General features: G+C 43.2%; 5 protein-coding genes across 8 annotated transcripts in view; 3 read left to right on the top strand and 2 right to left on the bottom strand.

Moving 5' to 3' along the window:
• Positions 1 to 9,968, top strand: part of LOC105568197 (serine/threonine-protein phosphatase 6 regulatory ankyrin repeat subunit A-like) — a 15,626-nt gene extending 5,658 nt beyond the window's left edge. Inside the window, exons 6-14 of the mRNA XM_012023660.1 lie at positions 158 to 541; positions 871 to 1,191; positions 1,385 to 2,612; positions 2,883 to 3,058; positions 3,441 to 3,869; positions 4,860 to 5,886; positions 6,681 to 6,794; positions 8,891 to 9,158; positions 9,497 to 9,968. Of these exons, the coding sequence (XP_011879050.1) occupies positions 158 to 541; positions 871 to 1,191; positions 1,385 to 2,612; positions 2,883 to 3,058; positions 3,441 to 3,869; positions 4,860 to 5,886; positions 6,681 to 6,794; positions 8,891 to 9,158; positions 9,497 to 9,947 (4,398 nt within the window). The 3' untranslated portion in view covers positions 9,948 to 9,968. The remainder of the gene's footprint in view (positions 1 to 157; positions 542 to 870; positions 1,192 to 1,384; positions 2,613 to 2,882; positions 3,059 to 3,440; positions 3,870 to 4,859; positions 5,887 to 6,680; positions 6,795 to 8,890; positions 9,159 to 9,496) is intronic.
• A 191-nt stretch (positions 9,969 to 10,159) lies between these two features.
• LOC105568198 (short transient receptor potential channel 7-like) lies at positions 10,160 to 11,911 on the top strand. The gene is made up of 3 exons (XM_012023661.1): positions 10,160 to 10,226; positions 11,052 to 11,319; positions 11,441 to 11,911. The coding sequence occupies exons 2-3, from the start codon at positions 11,057 to 11,059 to the stop codon at positions 11,886 to 11,888; spliced, it is 711 nt and encodes a 236-aa protein (XP_011879051.1). The 5' UTR covers positions 10,160 to 10,226; positions 11,052 to 11,056; the 3' UTR covers positions 11,889 to 11,911.
• Positions 11,912 to 11,936: 25 nt separating this feature from the next.
• Positions 11,937 to 15,723, top strand: LOC105568199 (short transient receptor potential channel 6-like). 3 transcript variants are annotated; one of them, XM_012023664.1, is made up of 5 exons: positions 11,937 to 12,270; positions 13,681 to 13,808; positions 13,907 to 14,055; positions 14,367 to 14,526; positions 15,300 to 15,723. In XM_012023664.1, the coding sequence occupies exons 2-5, from the start codon at positions 13,683 to 13,685 to the stop codon at positions 15,516 to 15,518; spliced, it is 654 nt and encodes a 217-aa protein (XP_011879054.1). In that variant the 5' UTR covers positions 11,937 to 12,270; positions 13,681 to 13,682; the 3' UTR covers positions 15,519 to 15,723. The 3 variants fall into 3 exon arrangements, with proteins under 3 accessions (XP_011879054.1, XP_011879055.1, XP_011879053.1); XM_012023665.1 differs by lacking the exon at positions 11,937 to 12,270 and adding an exon at positions 13,322 to 13,386; XM_012023663.1 differs by lacking the exon at positions 11,937 to 12,270 and adding an exon at positions 13,411 to 13,564.
• LOC105568200 (pancreatic lipase-related protein 2-like) lies at positions 15,603 to 17,525 on the bottom strand. Its single transcript, XM_012023666.1, has 4 exons — positions 17,303 to 17,525; positions 16,738 to 17,180; positions 16,066 to 16,417; positions 15,603 to 15,987 (listed from the first exon to the last, which is right to left on the bottom strand). Exons 1-4 carry the CDS (start codon positions 17,340 to 17,342, stop codon positions 15,758 to 15,760), a joined length of 1,065 nt encoding a protein of 354 aa, XP_011879056.1. The 5' UTR covers positions 17,343 to 17,525; the 3' UTR covers positions 15,603 to 15,757.
• Positions 17,526 to 17,626: 101 nt separating this feature from the next.
• Positions 17,627 to 20,218, bottom strand: part of LOC105568195 (inactive peptidyl-prolyl cis-trans isomerase FKBP6) — a 5,179-nt gene continuing 2,587 nt past the window's right edge. For both annotated transcript variants that reach the window (XM_012023658.1, XM_012023659.1), the window contains exons 2-6: positions 19,346 to 19,598; positions 18,737 to 19,197; positions 18,474 to 18,662; positions 18,279 to 18,390; positions 17,627 to 18,220 (exon numbers count right to left, since the gene is read on the bottom strand). In XM_012023658.1, coding sequence (XP_011879048.1) covers positions 17,933 to 18,220; positions 18,279 to 18,390; positions 18,474 to 18,662; positions 18,737 to 19,197; positions 19,346 to 19,598 — 1,303 coding nt within the window. In that variant the 3' untranslated portion in view covers positions 17,627 to 17,932. The remainder of the gene's footprint in view (positions 18,221 to 18,278; positions 18,391 to 18,473; positions 18,663 to 18,736; positions 19,198 to 19,345; positions 19,599 to 20,218) is intronic.

Below are 20,218 nucleotides of genomic sequence, written 5' to 3'. Positions count from 1 at the left end.
AATGCAATCAAAATGAAAACGAAGCGACAATTTTCCTTTTATCATTTCAGCCAGATATGGAAAGTCAGACAATGACATAAAATATACAATACTATTGAGAAATATAATTATCTAAAATAATTATCAGCTGTCTAAAAAAATGTGACGTGTATTTCAGGGCGATGGGCAAACGGCGTTACACATAGCGAGTGCCGAGGGCGATGAAACCTTAGTAAAATATTTTTACGGTGTCAGAGCCTCCGCCGCGATTACCGATCATCAAGATCGAACGCCGATGCACTTGGCCGCGGAGAACGGTCATGCCTCCATCATCGAGCTGCTGGCCGACAAATTCAAAGCGAGCATCTTCGAAAGGACAAAAGACGGCTCCACTCTGATGCACATAGCATCGCTGAACGGACACTCGGAATGTGCTACTATGCTCTTCAAGAAAGGCGTGTATCTGCACATGCCAAACAAACGTGGTGCCAGATCTATTCATACAGCTGCAGGATACGGCCATGTGGGTATTATCAGCACTTTGCTGCAACGAGGAGAGAAGGTAAATGATCTACCATCGCTTTGGAAAATTGTTGTTACATGAGTGAAAATACCATACGATGTCGCATAGCTAACGCCTCGGTCATAAATATTTTGACAAAATCAATTTTTTTTCGTGAACATAAATGTCGCGTTTTTAAATTGCAATTCAATTTTGTAATACTTATATTCTTTTGAGAGTGCTAGATTTTGTTTCTTGAAAAGTATCTCACAATCCGATATGAGATCAAGCGTCAAGAGATGCAGTTTTCATGCAATTTAAGATTCTGTATATCTTTAAATGTCAAATTTTGTATTGTATAAAATCTTTTTTTTTTTTGCCACACGCAGGTTGATGCAGTAACTAACGATAACTATACGGCACTCCATATAGCCGTGGAAAGTGCCAAACCGGCTGTCGTGGAAACCCTTCTGGGATACGGCGCAGAGGTACACGTGAGGGGTGGAAAACTTCGAGAAACTCCGCTTCACATAGCTGCCAGAGTGCCCGATGGTGACAGGTGCGCTCTGATGTTGCTGAAATCTGGAGCAGGTCCCAATTTGACAACCGATGACGGTCAAACGCCCGTGCACGTGGCAGCCAGCCACGGGAATTTAACGACGCTCCTTTTGCTCCTCGAAGATGGCGGAGATCCAATGTTTAAGTCGAAAGTACGTCGTCAAAACTGGAAATAAGATCCAATTAAACAATTCAATCCTTATAATAAATGTAATGTTGTAATAATTAAAAACATCAAACATTATTCTCGCTCTATATAACGAATATTACACATACGATAACTTTTTTGAGAAACGATGACTATTAAATTATTTTTATCTACGTTAAAATTTCTATTTTCCTCAGAACGGCGAGACACCCTTGCATTTAGCCTGTAGGGGTTGCAGGGCTGACGTGGTCCGGCATTTGATAGAGTTCGTAAAGGAAAAGAAGGGTCCGGAAGTAGCGACCGCCTACGTGAATAGTCTGACCAACGAAGGTGCCAGCGCGCTTCATTACGCGGCGCAAATCGAACCCTCGGAAGTCAGCACCCCGGGCGATGATCGCGCCGTCGTTCGCGCCCTTCTCGATAGCGGCGCGGACGTGTCGATGCAGACTAGACAGGCCCAGGAATCCGCGTTCCATCATTGCGCACTCGCAGGCAACAACGAAGTCCTGTCGGAGATGATCAGCCGCATGTCGGCTACGGATGTGCAAAAGGCCTTAAACCGGCAGAGCGCCGTGGGTTGGACGCCGTTGTTGATCGCCGCTCATCGGGGCCACATGGAACTGGTGACCACTCTCCTCGCCAATCACGGCAGAGTAGACGTGTTCGATCTTGAGGGTAGATCCGCTCTTCATTTAGCCGCCGAGCACGGCTATCTTCAAGTATGCGACGCGTTGCTGGCGAACAAGGCCTTCATAAACTCGAAGTCGCGCGTGGGAAGGACTGCCCTACATCTGGCTGCCATGAACGGTTACACGCATGTGGTACGGTTCCTCGTACAGGATCATGCCGCCGCGATAGACGTGCTCACCTTGAGGAAGCAGACTCCCCTTCATCTGGCAGCGGGAGCAGGTCAGTTGGAGGTTTGCAAGCTACTGCTGGAACTCGGCGCCAGCATAGATGCCACGGATGACCAAGGGCAAAAGCCGATCCACGCTGCGGCCATGAACAACTACGCTGAAGTGGCGCAGCTCTTCTTGCAGAGGCACGCCAACCTCGTGATGGCCTGCACCAAGGACGGCAATACCTGCGCCCACATCGCCGCCATGCAAGGCAGCGTCCGGGTGATCGAGGAGCTGATGAAGTTTGACAGGCAAGGTGTGATAACCGCTAGGAATAAGCTGACGGAAGCGACCCCTCTACAACTGGCGGCAGAAGGTGGACACGCCGAGGTCGTGAAGGCTCTAGTTAGAGCCGGTGCGTCCTGCGCCGACGAGAATCGCGCGGGTTTCACTGCGGTTCATTTGGCGGCTCAGCACGGACACGGCCAGGTACTTGAAGTGATGAGGTCGTCGCAGTCTCTTAGGATATCCAGCAAGAAGCTCGGCGTCACCGCGCTTCACGTTGCTGCTTACTTTGGACAAGCCGGTGAGGAAAACTCTCATAAAATCTCCATAAATAATAATTTTATGCACAGATTATCGATAATTAGCATTATACATATAATATATTAATTATAATGTAAGTATTACCCTAAAAAGCTGTCATTAAATTTGAATACTTTTTGATAAATGTATCTGCCATCACTAGTTTTTAAAGTAATTTTTAAAAACTTAAAATATATATATATATAATAACACTGGTAGTAATAAAATATTTCCTATAATTTCTTTATAACAAGACTCTGTTTTGTTTTAGATACGGTTAGAGAACTGCTAACTCACATACCTGGAACGGTGAAATCTGATCCGCCAACCGGAGGATCCTTGGTAGGAGAGTTAGGGGCTGAATCCGGCATGACTCCTCTTCATCTAGCAGCCTATTCCGGAAACGAGAACGTCGTACGACTTCTTCTCAACTCTGCGGGAGTTCAGGTATGACTTCGACGACAAGTTTAATTAGTAAGGATATATTATTCGGACTTAGGTGATCTTAGATTACGATATTGCTCGGATAAAATTCCGTTCATCAAAAGTGCATTTATAAAAAAAATACGTATTCTAAAATGAGTCTTGATGAAACCTACTAAAACTAAAGAACGCTGGTGTTATAAGTTGAAATTATATCACGAGAATCAGCGAAGAAAAATTAATAAATTCAACATGCTATACTTATCTAACATATTTTCCTATTTTGAGACATTTAAAGTTAAGTAAATTAAATTAATTTTACATTAGTTTTCTTAAGCTATTAGAAAGGCAGGCTGAGCTATCGCATTGAACACTTCGTTTGAATACGAGGACGTTCTGACCGAAGGTAGACGCAGCGACGACGGAGAACGGCTGGAACCCTTTGCATCTGGCTTGCTTCGGCGGTCATATAACTGTCGTGGGTCTATTGTTGAGCAGATCGGCGGAATTGTTGCATAGCTCGGATCGTTACGGCAAGACCGGGCTGCATATCGCGGCGACTCATGGTCACTATCAGATGGTCGAGGTTCTCTTGGGTCAGGGGGCGGAAATAAACGCGACCGATAAGAACGGTTGGACCCCGCTGCATTGTGCGGCACGTGCCGGTCATCTGGACGTCGTGAAGCTGCTGGTGGAAAGCGGCGGGTCTCCGAAAACCGAGACGAATCTCGGCTGCGCGCCGATCTGGTTCGCCGCATCCGAGGGTCACAACGATGTGCTAAAATATCTCATGGAGAAGGAGCACGATACGTACGCTTTGATGGAAGATAGGAGGGTAAGATATCCGTTCCGATAAGAGAAGTGGATAAGAACTGATCAAACGTGTTCGATTTTCTAAACTGCAAATTTTCAAGCTGTGGATTTTGTACCCTTTTGCAGTTTAGACAGAAAACATAATTGCGCATAAAATATCTCGCAAAGTTATTTATTTTTCGAAACTGTTTATTTTTTAGAGAAATTCTACAAATACCTTTCGTTTTATAAATTAAAAGATAGATTAATTTAAAATTAATTTCAAAGATACTTTTTATACTCTGTTGCAGGAAAATTTATACATAGTTTGTTAATTTCTTTGTAAATGTCGCACTGCGTAGAAATGATTTCATGAAATCGTTTCAGGCTAAGCAAAATTTTCGAAATTTTCGTACCTAGCTCGTACACTATATACATAGTTGTGTTTCGTGAAATCGAAAGATGCACGACATTCGGAAACTTTTCACATTTTGTCATACGAAACCAAGCTAATAAATTTGCATTTTGTGTTAAGCACGCGAAGTGAATTATCGTCGGTTTCGTAGACGAAAATTTATTGTTAATGAATGTGCAACACAGATAATTTTAAAATGAGCATCACTGTCGTATAATCTTCCGCAATCATATTATTACACAGAAAACTTTATCATAGTACAATTACAAGTTGATCTCTAATAACTACTCGAGATACCAATTTAGTGGACGGACTCACATTAATAATAGATTAACCTTATTTTTCGCGGTAGTTTAAAATGGTAGATAAGCTTAAAGATCTGAATGCGATATAATTTTGAAGCAGCTAGGCGCGATTATAACTTTATTTGGAAAAGTATAAAATTGGTTTATAATAATTGACACAATTCGTATGTATTTATATGCATCGTAAAATTCGTTACCTAGCTGTCTCACATTTGGCGCAAACAAATTATTGTCATAATAATATCCGGAATATTGCAGGAACTTTGAACTTTTTCGAATTGAATTACTTAATTTGCAAACGAATCGTTTGCAGTTCGTCTACAACATGATGGTCTGCAGCAAAAGCCATAACAACAAACCGATCGAGGAATTCGTTCTGGTGTCGCCCGCGCCAGTCGACACTGCGGCGAAGCTCTCCAACATCTACATGAAGCTTTCCGAAAAGGAAAAGGAGCGCGCCAAGGACTTAATTGCGGCCGGGAAACAATGCGAGGCAATGGCCACCGAGTTGCTGGCCCTGGCGGCGGGCGCCGACTCGGCCGGCAGGATCCTGACGTCGATGGATCGCAGGAATGTCGAGTTCCTGGACGTGTTGATCGAGAACGAGCAGAAGGAGGTGATCGCGCACACCGTGGTGCAGCGCTATCTGCAAGAGCTGTGGCAGGGTAGCTTAAATTGGAACGCGTTCAGGACGATCCTGCTGTTCATCGCCTTCATCGTGTGCCCGCCGGTCTGGGTGGTGTTCGCCCTTCCCCTCGGGCACAAGTACAACAACGTGCCTATCATCAAGTTCATGTCGTATCTCACATCGCACATCTATCTGATGGTCTTTCTGTTGCTGGTCGGCATCACGCCGATCTATCCAGTGGTGAGGGCCAGTCTGATACCGTACTGGTACGAGTGGTGTCTGCTGGTGATGCTGTCAGGACTGTTGCTGTTCGAGCTGACGAATCCCAGCGACAAGAGCGGCCTCGGCTGGATCAAGCTCGCGGTGCTGCTCTTCGGCATATTCGGCGTCGCGTTTCACCTGATGGGATTCGTAATCGTGGAGAGACCGTACTGGCCGACTCTCCTCTACCTGAGAAACCAGCTTTTTGCCCTCAGTTTCCTTTTAGCTTGCGTGCAGATCCTGGACTTCCTGTCGTTTCACCATCTGTTCGGGCCGTGGGCCATCATCATCGGTAATCTCATGAAGGACCTCGCGAGATTTCTCGCGGTGCTGGCGATCTTCGTCTTTGGCTTCTCCATGCACTTCGTCGCGCTCAATCAGGCGTTCAGGAATCAAACGCCGCAGGAAGCGCGCGCGGAGGACAGGAAACTAAAGAAGCCATTCTCTGACGGTAAGTTCGAAACATCGTCATTCTTATTTCTACATCCCTCCTATCTTCGGTCTTCTTTCCTCCTCTCTCTCTCTTTCTCTCTCACTCACTTTCTCTCTACTTCTTCTTCTCTTACTGTATACCTCGACGCCAATCCAGAGCTAGTGGCGCAGTTAATTGATTTTTTACAGCCCCGTCTATAGGATATATACATATATACGCGCACACGTACTGTAGATACGACATGTACCGTAGATACGTTATGTAGATACCCAAACGTAGGGCTAGATCCTAGATTGGCAATCGCTTCGACGCGCGGTACTGGTTTCTATTTAAACAGGACGTAGACAGTGCTTTCGCCCACGCAGGTGCAAATTCGCGTGGGTACCGAAATAACGGTGCGGTTCCCTCCCCTGTGCATAATCGGCGAACGCGTTCTTCCTCTCCCTGAGTGGCCTGAGAGTCGGTTTAAACCAGGAGTTGTATGGAGCTACGCGAGTGCAATTTCGATGAATTCAGATTTCGACGTTACGAAACGCGAATCGCAGGTTAAACTCATCGAAATTGCACCGACCGTGCAATCGTAATTTATAGATGCAGAAACAAACGTTCACCCCCTCGAACGTTCCTCCGCCAAAAATTTACTCCCCCCCACTTTGAGAAAGAGTCATTGACCGTTGCGGTCAGTTCGCACGTTAGATATTTCGTATAGATCATTTATTTAAAATCTCTCGGAGTAAGTCTACTTCATGTCGATCATACTCAGAGACATGCGGAGCGATACTGAATCATAACCGAATGAATTGCAATGATAGATTTGTTGGCCAATGTTACGGAATGGATGATGGAGACGCCACCAACGGCGCCTCCTCGTCGCTACGGCCGCTACAAGAAAAAGAATGAGTGCTGTGACGATAACAGCCGAGATTGTAAGTTTACAGCTGATTGAGAAAGATTAATCAGAAGCAACCCGAGCGCGGAAAGCAAACCGAGAGCAAAAATCGCGCACGCGGGATGAATGCGGGACACGATCCGTCTCGGTGTCGTGTCGTCTCGTCTGCATCGTGCATTTCGCCAGTGTGTGTTGTCTGCTGAGACTGCTGCCTGATATGACGAAGCGCAAGAAAAGAAAAGAAAACGATAACCGGGGAAAAAAATACACGCAATATTGTTTCGCGTACGCTGCGACTCGGAGACGACGGTAAAGAGAATGGAGCAACGAAAGCGCGAGCTCGACAGAGAGTTCGCCAGAGAGGATAGCAGAGGAAAGTCCTCTATTATATGCGATAGGTTTCTAATATGAGATAGCGGGTTTTCAACACCCAGCTTCAATCGCAAAAATCTTTTACACACGATTACAAAATCTACCAATGAATTTTCTACTAAACAGATTTCGTCCCAAGGGCAATAAATTCACGGCGGAACCAACAAATGATGCCTGTTAAGTTAACAGAAACCCCGCTATCTTATATTGGGAGTCTATCTCGTAATAGGTGACTTTTCTCTACATCTCTCCCTCGCGCAAATAGCGTCGTTTAAAGCATCCCGGCGCAACAACCGTCAGCTGTCGCGTTAACTGCGGGATTTTTAAAAATTCCTTTTGCACACTTGTCTACACTTCGGACTCGTCCGCGGATCGTCCCCGCGTCGCAGCGTACCGAACGAACATTTATAAAATTGGTCTGAAAGCTCGTGAACGACGTTTCTGTCTATGCAACTGATTAGCTGACGATTAGCGTTACCGGAGCATATGTGCTCTCTTTCACAGCCTCTGCCCGTGTGCATCCCCGTGTCTCGCTATGTACGTATGTGTCCTGTATATGTATTATACATATATGACAACGCACACACAGACACACACAGATATATATGTGTATGTACGTGCGTGTTTCTCTCTCTATGTACCTACATCATAATTTGTCTGTAATAACTGTGGGTTGCTAGAATCGTGTTTATGCTAGTGGACGCCGATGTTGTTATGCAATTCATGATGCGCATCAATCGCACGGTCGTTTTTATGTGTGACTCGATCAACTCTGCGGACCGTCCCACAACCCCGTTCCCTCCGCGTTTCCCCCCCCCCCCATTTCTTCACCTCTCTTTCCCCTTTTTTCTTCAACGGACCATTACAGGACCGCCACCCGGCCGAGAAAGGATCTTTTCGTCCTCTCCCCCTCCGTGTCCTTGCATGCAAGCAACAGTTTTGCGCGACGTGACGCGCCCCCGACTTCGGAGTCGCGCAAGCCAGGCAAGCGAGGAGGAGGGCGTGCATCTACCGAGAAATTGCATGCCGCATCCTCTCATCCACTGCGATACGTTTCAAAATCGCCACCCGCGCCCTCCTCTCTTTTTCTCTCTCATTCAGCATGAAATGGCACGACGAATGCCCTTCCCCCCCATTGTTGTTCGATCACTCGCTGCCTCGAGAAAAGGCGCACCGGTATCGGAATGCATCCCCCCCGTTAGCGAAACGCATCGCAGGACTCGTCGCGCGTCTCAGAAACGCACAGGTCCGACGATGGAACTTGATCGTCGCGAGTTTGTCGAGGAGAAAGAAAAGAAAGGGGAAAAAAAAGAGGAAAAAGGGAAGCGCGATTGCGTCTGAGTCGGAGATTTGAATGCAAGACGAAGTAGAGCGACGAGGCTGAAAAGACGAGTGACAGTACGTACTCGACGATGATCGCAGCCTGCAATACAACGAGGTTCATGGCATGCATCCGGCGTTAGTTGGCAGCCGCAGCTGCAGAGCATGGCCAGAGTCTAATATAAAAGATATGCATGAGCATGTTCGTTACGTTTGTTCGTTCGCTCGCTCGCTCGCTCGCTCGCTCGCTCGATCGTTATGTAACGTTATGGAATATGCTCACATGCGCATCCGTATACCAAATAGCCGAGTACCCACCAGTAGTAGCCGATCTGTAATGGCACGAAGCAATGAGCTAACAAAAAAAAAAGAGAACGAAGGAGCCTTTAGAGCTATCAAGAAACGTCTTGTGTGTGTGTTGTGTGTGCCTCGTAATTCCAGTAAAGATGAACCCGGTACTCGCCTTCGAGTATCTGTTCTTCGCCGTCTTCGGCCAAACGACCCACGGCGAGCTGAAGGTCGAGACCAATCAGCCGCAGTGGACCTCGGTCCTCTTCAAGTTGACCTTCGGCGTGTACATGTTGGTCTCGGTAGTGGTGTTGATTAATCTGCTGATCGCCATGATGAGCGACACTTATCAACGGATACAGGCGCAGTCGGACATTGAGTGGAAATACGGACTCAGTAAACTGATTCGGAACATGCACAGGTAAGCCTGCGACCTTTTACGACTCCGAATACACGTCCGATAATAGTCCGCTATGATAAATCGCTGCGATAACCGACGCGGTCAGTCCCGGTACCGAAATAGCATGTCTATCTTTTCCCACGTTCGGCCGGAACTCCGAACGTTACAAGTAGAATTTAACGTTATTTCGAAACGCTCTCGCGTTTTCCACCGCGTTCCCCGCTGTAGCGCCACTCGCTTTTACACAGTTTCACGTGCAACCTTCGTTGTCTCGACCGTTGTCCCTTAAGTAACTCGCGCTGTTAAGCATTCGGGGTTAACGGGGCATTCCGTGCTGGGAACGCGATTGCGTGTTACAGAACCACTACGGCTCCGTCCCCGCTAAACTTGCTCACCACCTGGACCGTGTACTTCATCAAGCTATGCAAGCAGCGCTCCGCTAAACGCAAGCGGCCCTCGCTGGTGCACATGATGGGGCTGCAGCGCGCCGGCCGTTTATCGCCGAGGTCCAAGATGGGCGCGAAATGGTTGTCGAAAGTTAAGAAGGGTCAGGTGCGCCCGAAGGATAGCGTGACCCTTTCCGTGGTGCATCTCAGCCCGCTGGGCAGCCAGCTGTCCTTCAATAGCGCGACCAGAATAGAAAACGTAGTGGACTGGGACTCGATCAGGAAGAAGTATCTCGCCCTTACCGGGAATGAGCCCGAGAAGGATGAGGAGAAGGAGAAGGGCGGCGGGGACGAGGACGAGAGCGGGCCGACGGCATCCAACGCCTCGACGATACCGGCGACAGCCCCGAATCCGCCCATGTAAAAGACTCGTCGTCGCCCTTCGACCGAGTTTCCGCGCGAAAAGCAGCGCGAGCAAACGAGCGATACTATGACACCGTCGCGCATCAGCGACCACGCGCTCCGTATTACTTGCTAGACAGACTTAGCGACTAAGTGCGCCAAAGATCTTCCACGAATAGTATGTAAAATCGTAAACCGCTACCGCAGACATAAATCCTCAGACGATCGAGCGAGACCATCGTAGAGGATCCTCGCGCGATCCTCGACGCACCGGCGACCAGCCGAGCATTTAAGCACCTAAGTAAGTAAAGTCTCTCGACATGTGATACATGAATCTCGTAGGAACGCATATAATTGATGTTGTTTGTCAGAATATCTGAGAATGGGCCAATTTCGCCGACACATCATACCCTTTCCGTCACATTTCACCGGATGACGCCTGCGAATGCCGAATCTCCGCGAATCCTCGTCACATCCGCTCGCTCTCGATGTCTCATTGAATGTTGGATCATTCATCCGCGACACTATACCGCATTATCATCCGTAGGACGCAGATTTTATCTCGATCGACTCGTTGCGACGAGATTTTCCATTAGAGAGCCGTTGCTGTAAGCATTAATTAAAGTCAATTCACATCAAAGTCATCTTCAAACGCCGAGTCTCATCTGTTGACTTTAACTAACGTTTACACGGACGGTTCGTAATAATAAAATATCCTCGACGTCGCAAATGTTTAAAGGCACATCCAAGTATCCGAAGGTCTCGTACTCTATCAAGCGTCCCTTTAAACGTTTGTAATATTGGGGATAATTGCACGTAACATGACGTCACATGTCTCCTAGTTTCTTTTGTGTTTCATGCGCTTATAAAATTAGAGACCGTCCCGTTAGACAAGAGCGCGTTTTTCTTAGGCGCTTGAACTTTTTCCGACGGCAGGCAAAAGCGAGGAGTTCGTACGAGTCGCAGCATATTATACCCTGTATGGCTTGAAATCGATCCTTTTTGCGACGTTTCGTAGTGGCAACGTGTAGCATGTGTATGGGCAGTGGCAGACAACTCTTGCATACGTCCACGCGGATGTACACGAGACACTTTACGAGACACGTTGTTTAACGCGTATTTACAGTAAGGATGGATCCCATACTCGCGGTCGAGTTATTGTTCTTCGCCATCTTCGGTCAGACGACGCACGAACAATTCAAGGTAGAAACGATGCAGCCAAATTGGACGACCGTCCTCTTCAAGCTCACCTTCGGCATTTACATGCTGGTATCGGTGGTGGTGCTTATTAATCTCCTGATCGCCATGATGAGCGATACCTATCAGCGGATACAGGCGCAGTCGGACATCGAGTGGAAATACGGACTGAGCAAACTCATTCGAAATATGCACAGGTAATGAGACTCACTGAAAAAAAAAACAGATAGTGAGAAGAAGGAACGGTAGGTTGTTGTATGTTGCATGAGAGCACCACTTACCATCGCACTAATCGACTAAATTTTCAATACGCGACAGGACCACCACGGCACCATCTCCGCTGAATCTCCTGACCACGTGGATTACGTACTTCGTCAAGCTCTGCAAGAAACGCCTGACCAAAAAGCAACGGCCGTCTCTGATGCATCTGATGGGTGGCGCGCGTTTGTCCCCTCGCACCAGGATGGGGGCCAAGTGGCTGTCCAAGATAAAGAAGAATACGCAGGTGGGACAACTGAAGGACAGAGGCAACTTGTCAGTGGTTCATCTGAGTCCTCTCGGGAGCCAGTTGTCCTTCGGTAATGTTGTCAAGATAGACAACGTTGTCGACTGGGAGGTCGTCAGGCGCAAGTATAGAGATCTTTACGGCGAGAAGATCGAAGAAAAGCCGGTCGAGGAGAGCAAGGAATCGATCGAGAATCCGTTGGCGGTTTTGGAAGGCTCGTCGAGTACCGCCGAGAAATCGAGGCTTGGACTTGGAGCTTGAACGAGAGAAGGAAAAATACCGCTGATAATATCTTAACTCTCACGAAAGAGAGAGAGAGAGAGAGAAACAGAGAGATAGAAAAAAAGATCAAAGCTCTTCCTATTTTCGCAGATTCGCCGCACCAAAGCGCTCAATCGCATACGTTTACTTATCATACATATATATCGCCATATGGAACGTATACGAAGGACCTTGTCAGTATTTTCGAAATAAAAGTTTAAGCTCGACCAAAGTCGAGCAACCGCCGCCTGTACAGTTATTGTTAGCTAGCAAACCTGTACTCCTTGTGATCCATAGTCTAATCGATTACCTATAACACGTTTTAGAGGCTACCATGGGGAATACCCGTGTGCATAGGAATCGTTCCACGTCACATTTGACGGTTAGTCATCAACATTATTTAATTATAAAATTCTCTTCCCACCTGGAATGTTTTATTGATCATGTATATGTACGATATATACCTATATATAAATATAAAACTATATAGCGCAATATTGCCTAACGGCTCTGTTGCAACGATGCACGCACCGATCATTATGCCTGCATCATGTTGCTCACGGTATTTTCGTGTAATATATCGGTGCGCTCGATACACATATTTGTAGGATGTGTACCTACGTAGGGCCATAATGGAACTGCCTTCGAAACTCACATCACTATATACATATGTACACACATAAACTGGATGTGTAGCATGTATACTTGTTAATATGTTAATCGGAGTTAAACGCGTCTACAGGATTCACCTCTCGATCATTCGCATGTTGTAAGTTCGGCTGGCACGCACCATGAATGTACACCCTGCAAAAAGAAATAGTTAAATTAAAGCGGATTCAACATGAGAGATTCTGCTCTGTATGACGAACGCTTAATCTATAAAATCGGGATTTGGTTTAGAAATGTTGACTCCTACCTCTTTCTACTCGCAATGCATAAGAATTGTATAAATAATTTTTAAATTGAATGCAAATTTGAGAAATAGTTTCATATCATGTGCACGGAATTAATATCTTTTAACTTGCGATTGTCTTATCTTAAAAATAAAATGCGTCGATAGAGGTAGTAGAAAGAAATTCAATGATTCTAAGAGCCATTCCTGATGTCTCACGCACAGATTAAGAATTCGTCATTTTACAAAGATACTAAATTTCTATCGAGTTCCTTTTAATTTCTCTATTTTTCACGGGGTGCACAAAGCGAAAATCAAAATGCAGTTTTCACGTCGCAAGCCGCATTCATCGCATCCATCCTGCATTTGTAAATGCGTTTAGAAAACTTTTTACCGACATATCGAATGTGGACATCTCTTTGCAGTTTATTACTCATTTTATCAGTGCTCGCTCATCGAAATTTCTTGATACGCGCTGCTCATCTCATCGCATGTTTTAGGTTTTATAAAGCTCAACTTTTCTTCTGATTGATCGCCAATTTTTACTGGACGAAGACTAGGATAGTCGTCAGCATGAATATTCAACAGTTTAATAATCCAAGGACTGTAAATACCATATAATTTTTTCTGCTTGTAATCAGAATGACAATGAATAGAATAGCGATAACACCAATCCATTCTGTATTAGCAGTGGTGTAGTCCGAAATGTGCAACTGCAATGTCCAAAATAATGATTACTAGTTACGAACACTCTGCCTCAGTTGTACTATACCGCTGTATTAGTGTAGGAATATAAAACTTGAAATGCTACAATGAAATATAAATAGGAATGACAATTGAGATTAACTAAATATAAGTAAGATTCTTTTAACTTACCGTTCTTTTTCTCTGTTTGCTCAGTGATGGTTAGTGTGATTGAGATCACGGAGAATCTCTTCTTCGCCATTTTTGGCCAAAAAGACTCCAGCCACTTTACGATGTCATTAGACCGCAAGCAGCAGCCGTGGTGGACGATTAATTTTTTCAAGGTAATTTTCCCAGAAAATAATGTACTAGTTATCCATCTGTGTGTGTACAATTACCTTCATTCAAGTTCAAGAAATAAGTATTTCCTTCGTTTCGCTAGGTGTCATTTTCATTATACATGCTCGTCAGCGTCATAGTGTTGATTAATCTACTAATTGCTATGATGAGCGACACGTATCACAACATTGTATCACAGAGTGACATCGAATGGAAATTCGGTCTCAGTAAATTAGTTCGCTACATGCAAAAGTAAGTAAGCACAATTGCAACGAAGAGTATAGCGTGAGCACTAAAGTTATTTAGTTCTTGATTTTTGTGCCTTCAACACGAATACATCTTGCAGCTGCGCTTTCGTTGAATTATTTTAATTAAGTAAAAATTAAAACTTTTGTGTTGCTTATGGTGATACATAATTATGTAAATACACGAAAAGTTTTTAAATGCCACGTAATTCTTTCTCATTAGACTTTCATGTGAAACTTAAAGTGTAATTTTTTATGCATCATCGTTTAAATTTGCAAATCCTTGCTGTAATTTTATTCTGACCCTTATTTTTAAAGAGCAAGGACAGCTCCAGCGCCGTTAAACCTCGTTACCACATGGGCAGGACATCTTAAGAACGTTTGTATGAAGAAACGAAATGCAAAGCAAAAAATCGGCAGATCGCATGGATACATGGAACCTGATATGCATCCAAGCGGTTTGCCAAAATATTCTACCGTACGTAGATATATGATCGTGTTGATTACATATAAAAATATTACAGTTTACTAGCAAAATTTTTAAACATCGTCACTTACACGACCTAGCAAAGAAATGGATCTAAGTGTTCCCTTTGATTTTTATGAGTTTTGCATATGTTTTAACATAGATCAAAATAAGAAACACATAGTTTTTTATAAATATTCTTATGCACGTTAAGGAGGTGAAGTGTCTGAGATATGCAAAGTATTTTAAACAAAACTCTTTGGTAAGATAAACCAATTTATAAATGTGTATTCAGATTTTTTGTAAATATTATATTTCAAAATATTCTCACTATTATTTTCGACAATTTTTATATAACAAAAGGTTAAAGTTTACAAGACACATTTAACTGAATATGTATAACAACATTATTTTCTGAAAACATTTTTACAAGATTTAAATGAGCCAAATTAAGAAAAAGAATATAAGAGCCAAGACAGGATGTTAATGTTCAAGTGATTTCAATTTTTTAATTTGTTGCGCAAAATTTACCTCAGCCAGGGTTTAAGCCTGGATCTCCCTCTCACTAGGCGAAACGCCCGCCTAGTTAGAGGACACTAACATCCTGGTCTTAGCTCTTATAGTATATCCTTTATTACTTCGTGTTCGTGATTTCACGTCAGAGCCTTATAAATTTGATTTGTTTAAAAAGTCAAGGCATTTTATTAAGATTTCAGATGACTTTTCCATTCTATTTTTTTTTTAGTTAAATAAATTTCACATGACCTCTTTCTATTTCGTTTTAGAATACTAGAATGCTTCCACTACCGCGAGCAGCGAAGGAACGAATCAACTTCTCATTGCTTCAATCAAGTCCGACTACCAGTCAAACTTCTTTAAAAAATATTCCGAAAATACAAAACGTCATCGATTGGGATATAGTCCGAAGAAAGTATCGTATGCGATTTGGGGATGAAATCGAGAAACCGTCTAGTGGAGAGGCGACGCTTGCTGAAATGGCTTAAACAATAAAGCTGACGCGCGCAATATACTCCATTATTACATGCAAATATCCATACGCGTAATTTTTTTATTATTTTATATCGGCCTATTTTATATCATAAAGTACTTCTGATAGAAATATCATATAAATAAGCACTTTCTACATTTGTACGTTTCCTTGCGATATCGCTAATTGTAATGAAATACATATAATACGTGTCATAAGTGTAGGTATCGGAGTTACGTCTCTTTCCACGATTGTTCACTTTATCTTGCCCTTTCCGAACGGTGGCTGTGCGTTGGTTTGTAGATAAAAAATACCTTGAGCATCAGTGTTGATAAATTCGCCCATAACGACGGTACTAGAATTGTTATCGCTGCATTTGCCAAGCTGAAAATCCATCCAGTCGGGGCACTGCACAGCGACAAAGCCATCAGGATGCACGATGGACTCGGCAAAAAATTGATGCGACCTACCATGGCTGCAGGTTTCTAAAAATATAAGGTAGATCAATATCCTCTCGCACGTAATATTGTAAAATTTGTTGTGCAACAATGTTGGCACCGTACGGGATGAAAATACGGGGCATCCGGGCTGCCTGAACGTTCCACCGTTCGGGTAAAAATCCGCGTGGCCAATGGGTCTGAGGAAGCCTAAACTGCCGGCACAAGTGTGAATAATATCCACGAAATTGGCGTCCGCCGCATCCAGTCGTTCCTCCGTATCTTTAAGATAAGGCGTCTCGAATGACGGCCCAGCCGGATCGAGTCCAGTGATTCGACCGAGCTTCTTCGACATGTAATTACCGATGTACCCGGCTACATGAGCACCCAAACTATGCCCCACAATGTGGACATCATCGAAAGAAACTTGAGTCTCCGATTCGAGAAATTCGATAAATGCAGCGACATATTCTCCCACCTATGAAACATGAATATTGATTTCGCATCATGTTCTTGCAAGACAACAATTCTCGTAAAAGACAAGTGCGCACGAAAGCAAATGGAATCTGGAATTCTCGTAACTTCGCGAAATCAATTTCGTACTCGTCTTTCACTGTGATTTGTATATCGTGTAACAGAAATAATCTTTTCTATTGCAGCGTGATTTGCGTCATTTTATAAAACAAGCCTTTTTTTAGTAATTCTCTAACATAAATTTTGCAAGCAAAGTTTGTCCAGGAAAATCAGAACTTAAATCTCTTTACTTTAATAGAATATGCAAATCGTTTAATCGCTCACCTGATGAGTAAGTTTGACGGACGTTAGATATTCTTTGGTCGAACCGGCGAACCAATCTACGCAAATTACATTATAATCCCCAACGCTAAGATAATTTCGTCGAATGTCGTGGAGCCAAAAAGCATTTCCGCTCTCTGTCCACCCGTGAATAATGATCTTGGTCGGCCATGCAGGATTAAATGGCGATTCCTTCAGTTGAGTAGTATCACCCACTCGTAGAGATACAGCTTGCTCCTTATTGTCCTTCGTATAAAGCTCATAATTTATATCCTGCGCTTTAAAGTCTAAATCGAGCACATTGCCGAGCGTCGCATGATCGGCCTTTGAGATAATCGATGTCGGATTCAAAAGAACCTCCAAGAGACCTTCTTCGGGATGGTGGTCTTGAAAAGTTTGAATCGACGGCCGATTACCCAATAACTGGGCTGTATTGAAAGGTACATCTAAAATCAAAATGATAAGAATCGACGATACGTTTACCAATATTTCTACGACTGGATGTATTGTATTTTTTGCGACAAAGTTGAAATCATTTTATATGTGCATAAGAGGAACCACACGGTACTTAGAAACAGAAATACGAAGAACGTTGCAACGAGAAACATTGTAGTATCTTTCGGTGTTTTTACTGGACGGTTTCTTATATACCTTCGTGTTGCATGAGCAGAAGTATTCTTAGATCACTCGATCCATTAGATCTTATTACTAACGTCGCGAGCAAGAAAATGCATAACAAGAGTTGCCCCACGAACTTCCGGTACTTGTTTATTCTAACTTAAGTATGTACAGATGAACAGAGAATCATGCATTACGTAAATTGATTTGGTTCCATGTATTTTTTCATATATTAGTATGTGTTTAGGATTAGATATAGACGACAGGTTTTTTATAGAATCATTTATAATTCTCTTTTACTGAAAAGAAAAAAATACAATATAAAAGAATACAAAATTATCATTATATCAGATATTATATTATATTTTAATGGAAGAACTAATTGTAAGCCTCTTTGGTCACATTATAATACACATATAGGCATTACAGTGGAATCACTCGAAGGTAACACGTTATATTTGTATAATACTACAACATGTTAAGTTATGAACGTAAAAAAATTATAAAAAATGGAATACCAAACAATACTAGGTTATTCACTAGATTCTTGATTGCAATTTGAAAAAATAGAAATGAAACTTTATGGCTTGTTCTTCTGGAGGTATACAGTTTCTTTGCCATGTCTGGTAGATGTAACAACATTCAATCCGTGTATAGCAGCCTCTTCACGTACAATTTCATACTCTTCTCTTGTGAAGCCTTCTGAGAGGGATTGTCTTAATACGTCGTTACTCTGGATAAGATTTTCACACAAATCACTCACGGCTTTCCGAAATTCGGTAACTTTTTTCTTTTCCGTGTTTGATCTAAAGCAGTTCTGCCATAATCTTCTTTCTATCTCGCGATATTTTAATTGTTTCGCGTTCGTCTGTAAAAAAAAAGTGTCATTACAAAAATCACTTATGAAAAAAAAATCTCCAACTTACTGTCTGAATCGCTTTTTGTATCGAGTTATTGCGAGGCTCCAACACGAGGGCTTTGCGTAACTCCTTCATAGCACAGTCGTATTCCCCAATATTTAGCAAAGCTATTCCAAAACTAGAACACAAGAAAAAATTTTATTATAACACTAATTAAATATGTTTATACATACAGTCGAATCAATTAACAATAGTACACACTTATAATAGCTTTTAGCTGTTGGTATTGGCACTCGTCCCAAGGCTAGGCAAGCCTTAAAAGGCAGTTTTTCCTTGTTGTAACAAATCCCTACATTTGTGCAAGCTCGTGAGAGAAGTTCGTTCATTCTGTTCTCTTCCGAGATATCTTTCAGCTTGACGGACTCCAAACAATCAATAGCTCTTCTATATCTGCAAAAAGAAAAAAATATATATACAGATATGACTGCGTGTGCATTTACAGAAACTTGATATCAGTTACTTACTCTCGTATCGCCTGCTTAAAGTTAAACTTTGTAAAATGGTCCCTGGCAGTCGCAAGCATATGTATTATAGGCAGCTCCACATGGTTAAATGATTGCTTCTCTTCTGCATTGAGGTCTTGATACGTAAGTGCGGATCCATTGTCAACATAATCGATCAAATGAACAATAAATGCTACTTCCTCATTAGGTGGAATACGCGGTGGACAACCGATGGCCTTGTAAGCTAAGTCTGGGTGTATTATAAACACCGACTTTTCATGCTTTCGCATAGAACGTATTGCAATCTCTAAGCCAGGTAGGATAAAATTCTGGTTTAAACGCAACGTTCTCGGCTTGCCGCTCGAGTAAGTGGAATCGAAAGGCTCATCTCTGTACTCAAGGTTTCCAAGGTAATGAACACTGACTTGAGCATCTTGCGGTATAATCTCCCCTACGCCGTTTTGCTTAATAAACTTCATGACCTAATGACAATTTCATTAAGCCTGTTAATATTACATTTATGATCTTATTTAGTTGCATCGACATATTTACCCAACAAGATAACGACAATGATATCTCTGTGAGAAAAGCAAATAATATTTAAGAACAATAATATAAAATTCGACTAACTTTTTGATCCGGAGTCAGGCTAGTCATCTTTGACTTCAGCTTCGAGAAGCTCATACCGTAGATGGTTGAGGGTCCTGCATCGTGCTCCTCTTCCTCTTCCTCATCCTCGAAATTATTCATATTTAACATATTCAACATCTCCTGATTGGTGAATTGTACGTGCGGTGAATATGGAAATTCCTCATCCTCCTCCTCCTCATTATTACCCACGTCATCGCCTATCTCGAATGTAATGCCGTCATTTAGCAAATCGCTGAAAAGATACAATGGTAATAGGTATAGGTTGCCTTTCTTTCAGGAGACACAAATCGCCGAAAGTTAACACACTCGAGCACAGTTTGCCACCGTGAAGTGGCAAAGATTTAAAGAACAGGATTTTAAGGAAAGGTTCTGTCGAAAAGATTGTATCGAAATACTTAGCGGGGATGCGTTCTTCGGACAAAAACACACTCCGACTTTCCTCCCGAGCAGAGTCAAAAAGGGTCGATTGAGTTTGAATTAAATTCTAAACGGAAAGCGACATGTGTCGATTTGTGTAAAAAATGTCTATGTTCTCTGAAGGATCGTCTACAATAGACGATGTAAGCCTGGCATAAGAAGTAAGAGTAGGAGTAAAGAAATGAATCATTGCCATTTCTTACTTCTACTTCAGCTCTGACGCTTACTCTCGGTGAATTAGAGCGCAGTTCGACCAGGGGGTCGATTCTGTATCTTACACTATAGTGAAAGTGCTAAAAGCGAGCGGCTCTGTCTATCTTTAACCGTCCCCTTAGAAAGAGACAAAGCCGCTCACTTTTAGCACTTTCACTATAGTGTAATGCGTGGTCTACAATACGTGGAGTAAGCGTGGAGTAAGGAGTAAGGGAGAGCCCT

The sequence above is a fragment of the Vollenhovia emeryi genome, unplaced genomic scaffold (assembly GCF_000949405.1).
Source record: "Vollenhovia emeryi isolate VEMERY1.0 unplaced genomic scaffold, V.emery_V1.0 DF939131.1, whole genome shotgun sequence".
Taxonomy (NCBI): domain Eukaryota; kingdom Metazoa; phylum Arthropoda; class Insecta; order Hymenoptera; family Formicidae; genus Vollenhovia; species Vollenhovia emeryi.
The sequence above is the reverse complement of the archived record's forward strand: the minus strand, read 5'-3'. Positions and strand labels throughout refer to the sequence as shown.

Coding starts and splice junctions, on each gene's coding strand:
- LOC105568198 (XM_012023661.1), top strand. CDS start 11,057: ATGGATCCCATACTCGCGGTCGAGTTATTGTTCTTCGCCATCTTCGGT. Junction 11,320..11,440: donor CTCATTCGAAATATGCACAG/GTAATGAGACTC, acceptor AATACGCGACAG/GACCACCACGGCACCATCTC.
- LOC105568199 (XM_012023664.1), top strand. CDS start 13,683: ATGGTTAGTGTGATTGAGATCACGGAGAATCTCTTCTTCGCCATTTTT. Junction 14,056..14,366: donor TTAGTTCGCTACATGCAAAA/GTAAGTAAGCAC, acceptor TTATTTTTAAAG/AGCAAGGACAGCTCCAGCGC. Junction 14,527..15,299: donor GTTTGCCAAAATATTCTACC/GTACGTAGATAT, acceptor ATTTCGTTTTAG/AATACTAGAATGCTTCCACT.
- LOC105568200 (XM_012023666.1), bottom strand. CDS start 17,342: ATGTTTCTCGTTGCAACGTTCTTCGTATTTCTGTTTCTAA. Junction 16,418..16,737: donor CCGTCAAACTTACTCATCAG/GTGAGCGATTAA, acceptor CATGTTTCATAG/GTGGGAGAATATGTCGCTGC. Junction 15,988..16,065: donor ATGCCCCGTATTTTCATCCC/GTACGGTGCCAA, acceptor TTATATTTTTAG/AAACCTGCAGCCATGGTAGG.